At 45.7% G+C, this 15,537-nt stretch overlaps 1 protein-coding gene across 2 annotated transcripts in view; it reads left to right on the plus strand.

The window, feature by feature from the left end:
- The window catches only part of gabrb2a (gamma-aminobutyric acid type A receptor subunit beta2a), a 90,174-nt gene extending 75,866 nt beyond the window's left edge, over positions 1–14,308 (plus strand). The window contains exons 6-10 of one of the 2 annotated variants that reach the window (XM_055888257.1): positions 634–771; positions 1,290–1,442; positions 7,276–7,520; positions 7,846–7,986; positions 11,909–14,308. In XM_055888257.1, coding sequence (XP_055744232.1) covers positions 634–771; positions 1,290–1,442; positions 7,276–7,520; positions 7,846–7,986; positions 11,909–12,295 — 1,064 coding nt within the window. In that variant the 3' untranslated portion in view covers positions 12,296–14,308. The remainder of the gene's footprint in view (positions 1–633; positions 772–1,289; positions 1,443–7,275; positions 7,521–7,845; positions 7,987–11,908) is intronic. The other variant, XM_055888258.1, reaches the window with a different exon arrangement.
- Positions 14,309–15,537: the final 1,229 nt, after the last annotated feature.

Consider the following 15,537-nt stretch of genomic DNA (forward strand, 5'->3'; position numbering starts at 1 on the left):
CAGTGATTCTCTCTCAGTGATTCTCTCCAGTGATTCGCTCTCAGTGATTCTCTCTCAGTGATTCTCTCTCAGTGATTCTCTCTCAGTGATTCTCTCCAGTGATTCTCTTAGTGATTATCTTCAGTGATTCTCTCTCAGTGATTCTCTCTCAGTGGTTCTCTCCAGTGATTCTCTCCTGTGGTTCTCTCCAGTGATTCTCTCTCAGTGATTCTCTCCTGTGGTTCTCTCTCAGTGATTATCTCCAGTGATTCTCTCTCAGTGATTCTCTCCAGTGATTCTCTCAGTGATTCTCTTCAGTGAATCTATTTCAGAAGACATATTCCTCCCATGTCTCTGAACCGTTGATCCATAATTCCCTATTTCAGAAGACATATTCCTCCAATGTCTCTGAACCCTTGATCAATAATTCCCTATTTCAGAAGACATATTCCTCCCATGTCTCTGAACCGTTGATCCATAATTCCCTATTTCAGAAGACATATTCCTCCCATGTCTCTGAACCGTTGATCCATAATTCCCTATTACAGAAAAAACACTATTTCCATTGATCGTTAGTACTCTATTTGACTGATCGTCCTTTTGACCTCTCGTCCTCTGTCTCTGCGTTGTGTATTTATCTTCCACTTATTGCAGATGGCTACACCACGGATGACATTGAGTTCTACTGGCGAGGGGGAGATGGAGCCGTGTCTGGGGTGGAGAGAATAGAACTGCCTCAGTTCTCCATCGTGGACTACAAACTGGTCTCCAAGAACGTGGTCTTCTCTACAGGTACACAGTGGTGGCCATTTTGATACCTATGTAGCGTATGGGGGAACTCTTTCAAGACTGTTGGAAAAGCATTCCTCATGATTGCTGGTTGAGAGAATGCCAAGAGTGTGCAAGCTGTCATCAAGGCAAAGGGTGGCTACTTTGAAGAATCTAAAATCTAAAATATATTTTGATTTGGTTACACCTTTTTTGGTTACTACATGATTCCATATGTGTTATTTCATAGTTTTGATGTCTTCACTATTATTCTACAATGTAGAACATAGTAAAAATAAAGGAAAACCCTGGAATGAGTAGGTGTGTCCAAACTTTTGATTGGTACTGTATATCTATGGCTATACAATAGCTTTTCAGGGGTTGATACACAGATATTCTGTATATTACCTTTCTCTGCTTTTTCAGTTCTGATTCCCTCCATGTCAGGTCATTATTTGTAAAAGACAATGTATTCTAATGGTTTACCTGGTTAAATAAAGCAAATAAAATAAATATAGTTCTGTCTGTATTCCTCCATGCAGGTTCCTACCCCCGCCTGTCTCTGAGCTTCAAGCTAAAGAGGAACATCGGCTACTTTATCCTCCAGACCTACATGCCCTCGATCCTGATCACCATTCTGTCTTGGGTCTCCTTCTGGATCAACTATGATGCCTCCGCTGCCAGAGTGGCCCTGGGTAAGACTGCCCGGCGATTCCATCAATAAAGTGATCGAGATTTCATCAGTCAATCAACCAATCAATCCATAAATCAAAATAAAACTTATACATTATAACGATGTTTACAAACGTTGTTGTCATAGTGTTTGCATCGTTCTAAATGTCATGTAGAACATTGTTCATCGGTGACGAATGAAAGAAAGAATAGAAGCATTCATATTCTGCCCTAAACCAGCTACGATTGTAGTTAGATCCTTTGCACCATGATCCTAATGACAATCATATTAGTACTGTGAATGATTTGTGATACAGTAACCTAGATTATTGGTCGATAATGATGTAAAATACTTGATGAGGATAAGGTACTAATGAGCACCTCAGTCCATTGACATTGTAACGGTCCTGACCTGTTTTATGTTGTTTTTGTATGTGTTTTTGGTCAGGGCGTGTGTTTTGGGTGGGCAGTCTATGTTTTGTATTTCTAGGTTGGTTTTTGTGTTCGGCCTGGTATGATTCTCAATTAGAGACAGGTGTGTATCGTTTGTCTCTAATTGAGAGTCATACTAAGGCAGCCAGGGTTTCACTGGGGTTTTGTGGGTGTTTGTTCCTGTGTCCACACATGGACAGTTGAAGGTTAGTCACGTTTGTTGTTTTGTAGTTTGTAGTGTCTTGTTTGCTGTTTTCATTAAAAGATGTCTTATTTCCCTCAATCCGCATCTTGGTCCTATCCATGCTCCTTCTCGTCTAAGGGGGAGAACAACAATGACTACCTTTACAGAAACACCCACCACAACAGGACCAAGCGGATTGAGGAGAGAGAAAAAGAACTAAGGCACTGGACACAGGAGGAATGGTCTTGGGAGATCATGGACGGAAAAGGACCCTGGGGAAGGGTTGGAGAGAATCGCCGCTCTCGGGAGGTGAAGAAGGCAGCCACAGCCCAGGAGCGCTGGTATGAGGAGGCAGCACGTATGAGAGGCTGGAAGCCCGAGAGGCTCACCCAAGAATTTCTTGGGGGGGGGGGCTAAAGGGGAGTGTGGCGAAGCCGGGTTGGATACCTGAGCCAACTCCCCGGGCTTGCCGTGGAGTAAGAGGGCGTCGTACTGGTCAGACACCGTGTTATGCGGTAAAGCGCACGGTGTCCCCAGTACGCGTGCTTAGCCCAGTGCGGGCTATTCCACCTTGCCGCACTGGGAAGGCTAGGTTGGGCATCGAGCCGAGTGCCATGAAGCCGGCCCAACGTATCTGGTCTCCAGTACGTCTCCTCGGGCCGGCGTACATGGCACCAGCCTTACAGGTGGTGTCCCCGGTTCGCCTGCATAGGCCAGTGCGGGCTATTCCACCTCGCCGCACTGGCAGGGCTACGGGGACCATTCAACCTGGTAAGGTTGGGGAGGCTCGGTGCTCAAGAGCACGTGTCCTCCTTCACGGTCCGGTATATCCGGCGCCACCTTCCCACCCCAACTCAGTACCACCAGTGCCTACACCACGCACCAGGCTTCCAGTGCATCTCCAGAGCCCTGTTCCTTTTCCACGCACTCTCCCTATGGTGCGTGTCTCCAGCCCGGTACCTCCAGTTCCGGTACCACGCACCAGGCCTAGAGTGCGCCACGAGAGTCCAGTGTGCCCAGTTCCTGTTCCCCGCACTCGCCCTGAGGTGCGTGCCCTCAGCCCGGTACCTCCAGTTCCGGTACCACGCACCAGGCCTATAGTGCGTCTCAGCCGGCCAGAGTCTGCCGTCTGCCTAGCGCCAGAGCCGTCCTGCCATGACCAGCCAGAGCCGTCCTGCCATGACCAGCCAGAGCCGTCCTGCCATGACCAGCCAGAGCCGTCCTGCCATGACCAGCCAGAGCCGTCCTGCCATGACCAGCCAGAGCCGTCCTGCCATGACCTGCCAGAGCCGTCCTGCCATGACCTGCCAGAGCCGTCCTGCCATGACCTGCCAGAGCCGTCCAGCCAGGACCTGCCAGAGCCGTCCAGCCAGGACCTGCCAGAGCCGTCCAGCCAGGACCTGCCAGAGCCGTCCAGCCAGGACCTGCCAGAGCCGTCCAGCCAGGACCTGCCAGAGCCGTCCAGCCAGGACCTGCCAGAGCCGTCCAGCCAGGACCTGCCAGAGCCGTCCAGCCAGGACCTGCCGGAGTCCCTAAACCAGGACCTGCCGGAGTCCCCAAACCAGGACCTGCCGGAGTCCCTAAACCAGGACCTGCCTGAGTCCCTAAACCAGGACCTGCCTGAGTCCCTAAACCAGGACCTGCCTGAGTCCCTAAACCAGGACCTGCCTGAGTCCCTAAACCAGGACCTGCCTGAGTCCCTAAACCAGGACCTGCCTGAGTCCCTCAACCAGGACCTGCCTGAGTCCCTCAACCAGGACCTGCCTGAGTCCCTCAGCCAGGACCTGCCTGAGTCCCTCAACCAGGACCTGCCTGAGTCCCTCAACCAGGACCTGCCGGAGTCCCTCAGCCAGGACCTGCCGGAGTCCCTCAGCCAGGACCTGCCGGAGTCCCTCAGCCAGGACCTGCCGGAGTCCCTCAGCCAGGACCTGCCGGAGTCCCTCAGCCAGGACCTGCCGGAGTCCCTCAGCCAGGACCTGCCGGAGTCCCTCAGCCAGGACCTGCCGGAGTCCCTCAGCCAGGACCTGCCGGAGTCCCTCAGCCAGGACCTGCCGGAGTCCCTCAGCCAGGACCTGCCGGAGTCCCTCAGCCAGGACCTGCCGGAGTCCCTCAGCCAGGACCTGCCGGAGTCCCTCAGCCAGGACCTGCCGGAGTCCCTCAGCCAGGACCTGCCGCCCCTTGTCCCGGTGTTGCCCCTTGTCCCGGTGCTGCCCCTTGTCCCGGTGTTGCCCCTTGTCCCGGTGCTGCCCCTTGTCCCGGTGCTGCCCCTTGTCCCGGTGCTGCCCCTTGTCCCGGTGCTGCCCCTTGTCCCGGTGCTGCCCCTTGTCCCGGTGCTGCCCCTTGTCCCGGTGCTGCCCCTTATCCCGGTGCTGCCCCTTATCCCGGTGCTGCCCCTTCATTTAGGTGGTGTTAGTGGGAGGGTGGTCATTGGGAGGGGGATAAAGAAGCGGGGATTGATTATGGTGGGGTGGGGACCTCGCCCTCAGCCTGAGCCACCACCGTGGTCAACTGCCCACCCAGACCCTCCCCTGGACTTTGTGCTGGTGCGCCCGGCGTTCGCACCTTGAGGGGGGGGTTCTGTAACGGTCCTGACCTGTTTTATGTTGTTTTTGTATGTGTTTTTGGTCAGGGCGAGTGTTTTGGGTGGGCAGTCTATGTTTTGTATTTCTAGGTTGGTTTTTGTGTTCGGCCTGGTATGATTCTCAATTAGAGACAGGTATGTATCGTTTGTCTCTAATTGAGAGTCATACTAAGGCAGCCAGGGTTTCACTGGGGTTTTGTGGGTGTTTGTTCCTGTGTCCACACATGGACAGTTGAAGGTTAGTCACGTTTGTTGTTTTGTAGTTTGTAGTGTCTTGTTTGCTGTTTTCATTAAAAGATGTCTTATTTCCCTCAATCCGCATCTTGGTCCTATCCATGCTCCTTCTCGTCTAAGGGGGAGAACAACAATGACTACCTTTACAGAAACACCCACCACAACAGGACCAAGCGGATTGAGGAGAGAGAAAAAGAACTAAGGCACTGGACACAGGAGGAATGGTCTTGGGAGATCATGGACGGAAAAGGACCCTGGGGAAGGGTTGGAGAGAATCGCCGCTCTCGGGAGGTGAAGAAGGCAGCCACAGCCCAGGAGCGCTGGTATGAGGAGGCAGCACGTATGAGAGGCTGGAAGCCCGAGAGGCTCACCCAAGAATTTCTTATTTCCCTCAATCCGCATCTTGGTCCTATCCATGCTCCTTCTCGTCTAAGGGGGAGAACAACAATGACTACCTTTACAGACATGTCTGTTATTGATCCTTTATTGTCCTAATGAGCGCCTCTAATAACACAGATGACTAACGTATCAAACACAGTGGGTGTATTGGTCTAATAACACAGATGATTTAACGTATCAAACACAGTGGGTGTATTGGTCTCATAACACAGATGACTAGAGTATGGAACACAGTGGGTGTATTGGTCTCATAACACAGAGGATTTAACGTATCAAACACAGTGGGTGCATTGGTCTAATAACACAGATGACTAACGTATCAAACAAAATGGGTGTATTGTTCTAATAACACAGGTGAATCGTGCCGTGACTAATACCAGGGCTGCGTACCAAATTACACCCTATTCCCTATATAGTGCATAACCTTTGACCAGAATCCCCATTGAGCTCTGATTAGAAAAAGTAGTGCACTATGTGGAGAATAGAGTGTCTTTTGGGACACCTCCCAGATGGTTAAAGGGGCTAACACTGGGCTGCTTCTTATATCTACAGACACGGGGTCTGTAGCTTCCTGAAACATGTGGTTGGTCCCCTGGAATTTGAACAGAGACCCAATGCTCAGATACACATGCACGCACGCAGAGACGCACGCAGAGACGCACGCACGTAGGCATGCATGCACAGACGCACGCACGTAGGCATGCACGCACGCAGAGACGCACAGACGTAGGCATGCACGCACGCAGAGACGCACAGACGTAGGCACGCACGCAGAGACGCACGCACGTAGGCATGCACGCAGAGACGCACGCACGTAGGCATGCACGCACGCAGAGACGCACAGACGTAGGCATGCACGCACGCAGAGACGCACGCACGTAGGCATGCACGCACACAGAGACGCACAGACGTAGGCATGCACGCACGCAGAGACGCACGCACGTAGGCATGCACGCACAGACGCACGCACATATGAACGCATACAGAAACACATATGGGTTCATTAGGTCTGTAGAATGAGGATCTATATGTCTGTATGGGTTCATTAACTCTGTAGAATGAGGATCTATATGTCTGTATGGGTTCGCTAACTCTGTAGAATGAGGATCTATATGTCTGTATGGGTTCATTAACTCTGTAGAATGAGGATCTATATGTCTGTATGGGTTCGCTAACCCTGTAGAATGAGGATCTATATGTCTGTATGGGTTCATTAACTCTGTAGAATGAGGATATATATGTCTGTATGGGTTCATTAGGTCTGTAGAATGAGGATCTATATGTCTGTATGGGTTCATTAACTCTGTAGAATGAGGATATATATGTCTGTATGGGTTCATTAGGTCTGTAGAATGAGGATCTATATGTCTGTATGGGTTCATTAACTCTGTAGAATGAGGATCTATATGTTTGTTTGGGTTCATTAGGTCTGTAGAATGAGGATCTATATGTCTGTATGGGTTCATTAACTCTGTAGAATGAGGATCTATATGTTTGTTTGGGTTCATTAGGTCTGTAAAGGAGCCAAACTACTAAGCTACTATGCACTTGTTTACTACTCATGTCACAGTTGACTGGTTCCCGACCCTGTACCAGGAGGACACAGGGTTATTCTTCACACACTGAGACACACTGAGACACACACCTGAGACACACACCTGAGACACACCTGACACACACCTGACACACACCTGACACACACCTGAGACACACCTGAGACACACCTGAGACACACCTGAGACACACCTGACACACACCTGAGACACACCTGAGACACACCTGACACACACCTGAGACACACCTGAGACACACCTGAGACACACCTGAGACACACCTGAGACACACCTGAGACACACCTGACACACACCTGAGACACACCTGAGACACACCTGATACACACCTGATACACACCTGATACACAGCTGACACACAGCTGACACACACCTGAGACACACACCTGACACATAATAATATATCCCTTATTTTGGTGAATGCAGTGATTGTAAAGGTCAAATGTGATCTCCAGGTATCACTACGGTGTTGACCATGACCACCATCAACACCCATCTGAGAGAGACTCTTCCTAAGATCCCCTACGTCAAGGCCATAGACATGTACCTGATGGGCTGCTTCGTGTTCGTCTTCCTGGCCCTGCTGGAGTACGCCTTTGTCAACTACATCTTTTTTGGACGTGGGCCCCAGAGGCAGAAGAGGGCCGCCGAGAAACTAGCCGTCGTCAACAACGAGAAACTCCGACCCGACCCCAATAAGGTTGGTGTCTCCGGATAGAAAGGGAGCAGGGTCAGATTGTTCTAGGGAGGTTGTGTTTTTGGTGTAATGGGGTGTCGGATGCAGTTGGAGAACACAGGTTATTCTTCCTCTCGAGGTCAATGTGATGCTTCTGTGATCAACTGCTGACTTGATGTCCTTTACCAGGGTTCTACTACACCTCCATGTCCCATTGGTGTATCCATGTGTATCTATCAACCACAGTTCAATGAAAATACATCTTTATTAGTTAGACCAGGATCTGACAACATCTGACAGCAAGCTGCGATTTCTCCATGGTAACAGTGCTGATTTTGTATGCTTGCAGTGGATGGTGGGAAATGTAGTTCAGAGAGATGATGCTCTGTATGCCAGAATGAAACAGAGGGAAATTGACGCGTATGACACGATGTGGGATCCCATCTTTGTGGACGATGCCGCATTAGGACTAGGCGAGCAAAGAAATAAGGTACTGGAAGGTTTTGAAAGTCAAAACTTTAACAAATGTCATCAATCTGAATCAACCCCCCCCGATCAGAGGAAAATACTGTAGTATTTTTGTGCATTTCTTTAATTTTATTCTATAGATTTTTAAAGGCAACTTTAATCATCACTTCCCACCATTGTGTTTTTTTCCCTTCTCTTGATTTGCTCTTCATGCATTTTCCTGACAAACACGTCATAGTAATTGTTAAGTAAATTACAGCGTTTGGGACACAGCCTACGTCTCATTCAAAATATTATACACCTTAAATTGATGGGAAACCTTAAAGAAAATGAAGGGACAGGAACTGCTGGTTGTAATTGCAAGCTACTCCAAAGTTAATATTGGTGTGACAGAAAAAATGTATATATGAGGTAAATTGATAACACTCCCAAATAACAAGTTAAGTAATTGAAAGGAAATGAGATGGTTAGTGACACATTATCACTCAGCCTAACAGAGAAGAAAAAGAGAGACAGTTATTTCTCATTCTGAGTTTTGTCCAACTGAGTGGCCTTGGAACAGAGTACAAACAACAGATATCATTGAGAATTAGTTTTTTCCAACTAATAAGTTTGAAAATCTTTTTTTTAGTTAGAGATGTTTTGTTTGCTTCTGAAGTCAGGCTATGGATGAAGAAACTTCTGATCTGATCCACTTCCTCAGTCCTCACAACGTCTTTCCTAACCTAAACCTACCTTTGACCCCTGAAATATCAACCTTAACCTCTCCTTCATCTTTGCAATATTTCCTTATTACTATTTCTCTCAAACTTTTATCCTCTCACATTTCTTCCTTTTGTTTACGTTGTTTGTTTACTTGGTTTGTCTTGTTCTGACTAGACAGAATGTTAACCACATGCTGGCTGAAATTCTGACACGACAATGAAGATGATTTCTCCATGAGAAACTGTTGATTTGTATTTATATACATACATACAGTACCAGTCAAAAGTTTGGACACGCCTACTCATTCAAGAGTTTTTTTTCTTTTCTTTTTTTAAACTATTTTCTACTATTTTTGTAGAATAATAATGAAGACATCAAAACAATTAAATAACTGTGGTGGCATATTTCTGCTTTACCAAATTAGGAGAGTTACAAACTTCACACACCAGTCAGCGTTATACATCTTTAATAATAAGAGCTTTGCAATAGCCTTTGACTTTCAATCATGCGCCATCTCTAATGAACCATTGAAAGTGACAACAGAAAAGTACAAAGATCTTTTATGGCCAAGATACACCCCTCTCAATTTACATAACGAACCACAGATCTTAGGAACAGCTCAGAAAGGGACTTTATAATTGAGAAAGGAGTATCCCTTAACCAGATAACATTCGGTATAAATTATCGTTCAGTTTGGTCCCTCAGACAAGGTTCTAATCTCGTTCCTGGTACTTCATAGCACCAAAACACCAACTCATCCAATGGCATAACTCAATTGTCAACTCTAGATACTCCCATGTCAAGTAAACCCCCTCTTGACCCCACTCCTGGACAAGCTCACTGAGGGGAGTGAGCCTCTAGGTCATACACTGTCCCAGGATAAGTGTAAGATGAGAGAGGACCTACAATGTTTCCAGACATGGCCATACACCTTCCCCCAATGGAAAAGGAAGGAGTGACTGGCGCACAGACATTGTGTAGACAAGTAATTAGTTCCCCATTAATCACACCATCCCTTCACATGGTTTAAGAATAGGTAAAGACACATTCACATATGAAGACAATGTTCCGTTCTGTCCTCTTCCCTTCCTGATACGCTGCATAGCACCAGAGACATGTGAAAGACAAGCCTGTCCTTTCCCCTCTCTGGGCCCCAGGTGACTGAGCCCCAGCTGAGGGAAAAGTCCAACTGCCAACACTAGAGTCCAAAGGGATACATTCTAATGACAAGTATCTCACATAAGCATATTATGCAACTAAAACATCTTAATGATCTATGTTACCCAACTAATTCTGATTCATCCGCCACATAACACATATGGAATCATGTAGTAACCAACAATTCTTCAAAGTAGCCACCCCTTTACCTTGATGACAGCTTTGCACACTCTTGACATTCTCTCAACCAGCTTCACTTGGAATGCTTTTCCAACCGTCTTGAAGGAGTTCCCACATATGCTGAGCACTGGTTGGCTGCTTTTCCTTCACTCTGTGGTCCAACTCATCCCAAACCATCTCAATTGCGTTGAGGTTAGGCGATTGTGGAGGATAGGTAATCTGATGCAGCACTCCATCACTCTTCTTCTTGGTCAAATAGCCCTTACACAGCCTGGAGGTGTGTTTTGTCATTGTCCGGTTGAAAAACAAATTGTAGTCCCACTAATCGCAAACTAGATGCGATGGTGTATTCCTGCAGAATGCTGTGGTAGCCATGCTGGTAAGGTGTGTCTTGAATTCTAAATAAATCATAGACAGCGTCACCAGCAAAGCACCCCGACACCATCACACCTCCTCCTCCATGCTTCACGGTGAGAATCACACATGCGGAGATCATCCGTTCACCTACTCTGCATCTCACAAAGACCCGGCGGTTGAAACCAAAAATCTCAAATTTGGACTCATCAGACCAAAGGACAGATTCCCACCGGTTTAATGTCCATTGCTCGTGTTTCTTGGCCCAAGCAAGTCTCTCTTCTTATTGGTGCCCTTTAGTAGTGGTTTCTTTGCATTAATTTGACCATGAAGGCCTGATTCACACAGTCTCCTCTGAACAGTTGATGTTGAGATGTATCTGTTACTTGAACTCTGTGAAGCATTTATTTGGGCTGACATTTCTGAGGCTGGTAACTCTAATGAACTTATCCTCTGCAGCAGAGGTAAGTCTGGGTCTTCCTTTCCTGTGGCGGTCCTCATGAGAGACAGTTTCATTATAGCGCTTGATGGTTTTAGCGACTGCACTTGAAGAAACTTTTCCGGATTGACTGACCTTCATGTATTAAAGTAATGATGGACTATCATTTCTCTTTGCTTATTTGAGCTGTTCTTGCCATAATGTGGACTTGGTATTTTACCAAATAGGGCTATCTTCTGTATACCACCCCTACCTTGTCACAACACAACTGATTGGCTCAAACGCATTAAGAAGGAAAGAGGCACACTTGTTAATTGAAATGCATTCCAGGTGACTACCTCATGAAGCTGGTTGAGAGAATGCAAAGAGTGTGCAAAGCTGTCATCAAGGCAAAGGGTGGCTACTTTGAGGAATCTCAAATATAAAATATATTTTGATTTGATTTGTTTAACACTTTTTTGGTTACTACATGATTCCATATGTGTTATTTCATTGTTTTGATGTCTTCACTATTATTCTACAATGTAGAAAAGAGTAAAAATAAAGAAAAACTCTTGAACGAGTAGGTGTGTCCAAACTTTTGACTGTTACTGTGTGTATATATACATATATATATATATATATTTATATATATATGTATTGTATCTTCACAGGATTGTCAACATATACTTATGTGTAATGACTAGCTATTGATTTATATAAATAGAATCTATAATTTAATATGACATTTTATGGTAAATACACTATGCTCTACATTGCTACTGTAAATCAATTGTGTCCCATTAGTACAACCACAGAACAATACTGTACGTGATGAACCCCTCAATTAATAACTAAGAGAAAAACACATTCTTATTAAAACACACACACATAGTGCCTTTTAATTAACCATAAAGATAGACACCTTTAAGTATTTTAAGTGATCATAGATTATTTAAGAATAAGACGACCTATGAACCATGCCTCATTTTATCTATCCGTAAATATAGACATCTTTCAAATATTTTAAGTAAGGATAGATTATGATGACGTATGAAGATGACGAATAGATTACGTATGAACTTCCTCTCACGGCCCCTCCTCTTCCTCCCCCCTCCTCCTATCACAGATGACCACCTCCCTGACTGATGACAACATCCTGTTTGGTTCCCTGGAGATGAAGAATGAGATGGGGGGTGTTCCTCCTGAGCTGTCCAGGTCCCTGGGCCCTGGGGGTCTGGGTGACCCGCGCAACACCATGCTGGCCTACGACAGCTCCACGCTGCAGTACCGCAGGGCCGCCTTGGCCCGCCAGAACTACGGCGGCGGACCCCACAGCGCCCTGGAGCGCCACGCCACCCAGAAGAAGTCCCGTCTACGGAGACGGGCCTCGCAGCTCAAGGTCAACATCCCTGACCTGGCTGATGTGAACTCTATCGACAAGTGGTCCAGGATGATCTTCCCTACCGTGTTCTCCTTCTTTAATGTGATCTACTGGCTGTACTACGCTCACTAAGGAGAGATGGATGGAGGAATATCATGGATGAGAGAGAGAGAGAGAGAGAGGGAGTGAGAGAAAGAGAGAGAGAGAGAGAGAGAGAAAGAGAGCGAGAGAGAGAGAGGGAGTGAGAGAGAGAGAGAGAGAGAGAGAGAGAGAGAGAGAGCATCTATTATTTTGTTGATTCATTTTAAAGAAATGTGAGAAAATGGTTTTGAAAGGAAGGAGCTCTACACCGAACACTTCTTCTACAGTCAGCTTCTATCTGCCGTGACTCCTTTATGATCTGGGAATAACCTCTAACGACTGACACTTCAACAGAGGAGAGGAGAGATTTTAAAAAGACAAGACAGACAGACATGGTGCCTGTTCCTGAAGAAATGTCAATATATCACTCTAATATTTGTCATTCGTAGCTTAACTCTCTGTGAATCAAATATTTATGCTTGTGTTTGCATATACTTTAAGGATTTGTTTAGTTTTAGTCTATGTATTTCGTTCATAGCCGAGCTATCTGCATCCAGGAAAGCTTTTCTCGAGGGTTTTATAGGGGTTCATCCTTGATTAAACTATTTTCCTGTAGTTATTGTTATACAAAAACATTCTTTAAAAAGCATGCTTCTATTTCATTTCTGCTGCATCTCCATCTTTATCGATGGAGCACAAAGCATTTTAGTTTTTAACTAGTTGAGGTTTTTTCTTCTGTGTAGCAAAGAGTGTCTGCAGAACTCTTTTCACCCCCATACTGTAGCTTAGGCTGAGCTTGGGGTTCAATTGGGGACCAACAACAATGGGCTACTGTAAGAAGATAGTACCGCAGATGGTCAATAGGGGGCACTCTTCTCTATGGACATTCCAATGGGTCTTCAGTGTTGCCGTTTCTGTCCTGCCAATTTGTGGGTTCATGACCTTTAACCTAGAGATCATGACCCATCATCCATTCTGGCCATTGAAGTTCCCATGAAGGTTTCATATGTAAAATTATGGTACGACCGTGGATCTTGAAGCTCTAACCTGCCAAGTGTTTTTTGATCTGACTCTTGTTGTACTGACAGAATCTAGTAGTCCATCATATCCAACTGGCCTGGTTTAAAGAGAGAGACAGTACTGTATAACCCTTTGCCTCTGCATTGCCAGTGTGGGCGGCATCAAGGGGAGAGAATGGCTTTGTTTATTTATTACCCAGGGGGGGGGCGCTTATGTACATTGCTGATGGACATCAAGAGAGCTAAGCCCATCTTTCATTGCAATGAAAGTTGCTGCATAAATCTAGTAATCCACAATCATATCAATAGAGTTTATTGGTTCTAGAACTTTGACACGTTCCATTGTGATTAGGTTTTATTGGTTCTAGAACTTTGACACGTTCCATTGTGATTAGGTTTTATGTTTTGATGAATTGTAGATATAATGTTTTAAAAATCATGTTATAAAGGACATGGTCCATTTTTATAAACTAAATATTCATGAAAAGCCAGATGTATAAATATTATGAATGAATTATATATTTAAATGGGTCTGTTGTTGTTTTTTTGCAGTCTAACTAACAGGTAAAATGTACCATGGCCAGATTATAAAAAGAAAAAATCTTAAATTCATTGAAGGAAAAAATATATATATACTTTTTTCTGACACTGTACTTTGTACTTGGAGTTTTTTCTTTGTTTATATTTCTTATTTTTTCCATTTCTTTCTACTTTTAAAAGCAGCTACTTGGTAAGCGATGAAACTGAAGCTCTACCAACTACCAGACACTAATAAACCATTAGTCTTTTTATGCATGGTTCAAAACCATTTTTTCTCTCCAGAAATGACTGTGACAGGAATCAACCCGAGGGGAATCAACCCGAGGGGAATCAACCCGAGGGGAATCAACCACGTTACCACGACGCATCAGGCATATTTTCTACGAAGTTCCTGTGAATTCCAATTGTAATATTTCATAATAATGACTAATGTAAATAACTTGTGTATTGATTGTCAGCCATTATGAAGATGTACCTAAATTCAATTAAAACTCAATTCAGCCTATATATTAGTTCATTTACCGAATGCATGATAACACTGGGAGAGACTGTATGTATATAGAGGCTCTGGGAGGGAACAGGCAAACAAGCAAATGAGGGCTGCAGATGTAATTCTCTCTCTCTCTCTCTCTCTCTCTCTCTCTCTCTCTCTCTCTCTCTCTATCTATCTATCTATCTATCTATCTATCTATCTATCTATCTATCTATAATGGGTTCAGAATACAGCAATGCATCCATTTCTCTGGTCAAGTAGTATGTTATGGTGTAGGGCTGGGACATGACTCAGTGTGGAGCCTCATCCAGCTATCCAGCCAGTCAGCCATCCTGCCAGGGGGGACATTAAGAGCAGATAGCCATCCAGACATTCGCTGGACTCACTGCTGCCCATTGTCCTTGGGTGCCCAACGGGCCTGACAGACAGACGGACAGACAGGCAATCCCCCTTCCCCGTCCCAACCTCACTCACAACAAGCCAAGAGTAGAGAATAGAGAGATCCCTCTGACTCAACCGCACTCTCTCACACACTCACTGCATTCTTCCACACCCACCACCACTCACTGCATTCTTCCACACCCACAACCACTCACTGCATTCTTCCACACCCACCACCACTCACTGCATTCTTCCACACCCACCACCACTCACTGCATTCTTCCACACCCACCACCAATCACTGCACTGCATTATTCCACACCCACCACCACTCACTGCATTATTCCACACCCACCACCACTTGAACTGGATCCATCCATTCCTTCTCCTCCCTACTTCTGATATGACAACTACTGTTGCGGAGCGACTGCATTTAAATACTTAATGTTGAACAGTGCTGAATAGTTAATGTTTTAAAAAGTGAATGTGGTTATTATTATGACTAATGATCAACATTTACATTTACATTACATTTAAGTCATTTAGCAGACGCTCTTATCCAGAGCGACTTACAAATTGGTGCATTCACATGCCCCTTTACGCTGCTGGGACAAATAGGAGAATGAGGGTGTTTAACTTGTTCAATACCAAGCCTATTCAGTCAATCCCAGGCCTATTCAGTCAATCCCAGGCCTATTCAGTCAATTCCAGGCCTATTCAGTCAATCCCAGGCCTATTCAGTCAATCCCAGGCCTATTCCGTCAATCCCAGGCCTATTCAGTCAATCCCAGGCCTATTCAGTCAATCCCAGGCCTATTCTGTCAATCCCAGGCCTATTCAGTCAATACCAGGCCTGTTCA

Source organism: Salvelinus fontinalis, chromosome 29 (genome assembly GCF_029448725.1).
Source record: "Salvelinus fontinalis isolate EN_2023a chromosome 29, ASM2944872v1, whole genome shotgun sequence".
NCBI classification, from domain to species: Eukaryota; Metazoa; Chordata; class Actinopteri; order Salmoniformes; family Salmonidae; genus Salvelinus; species Salvelinus fontinalis.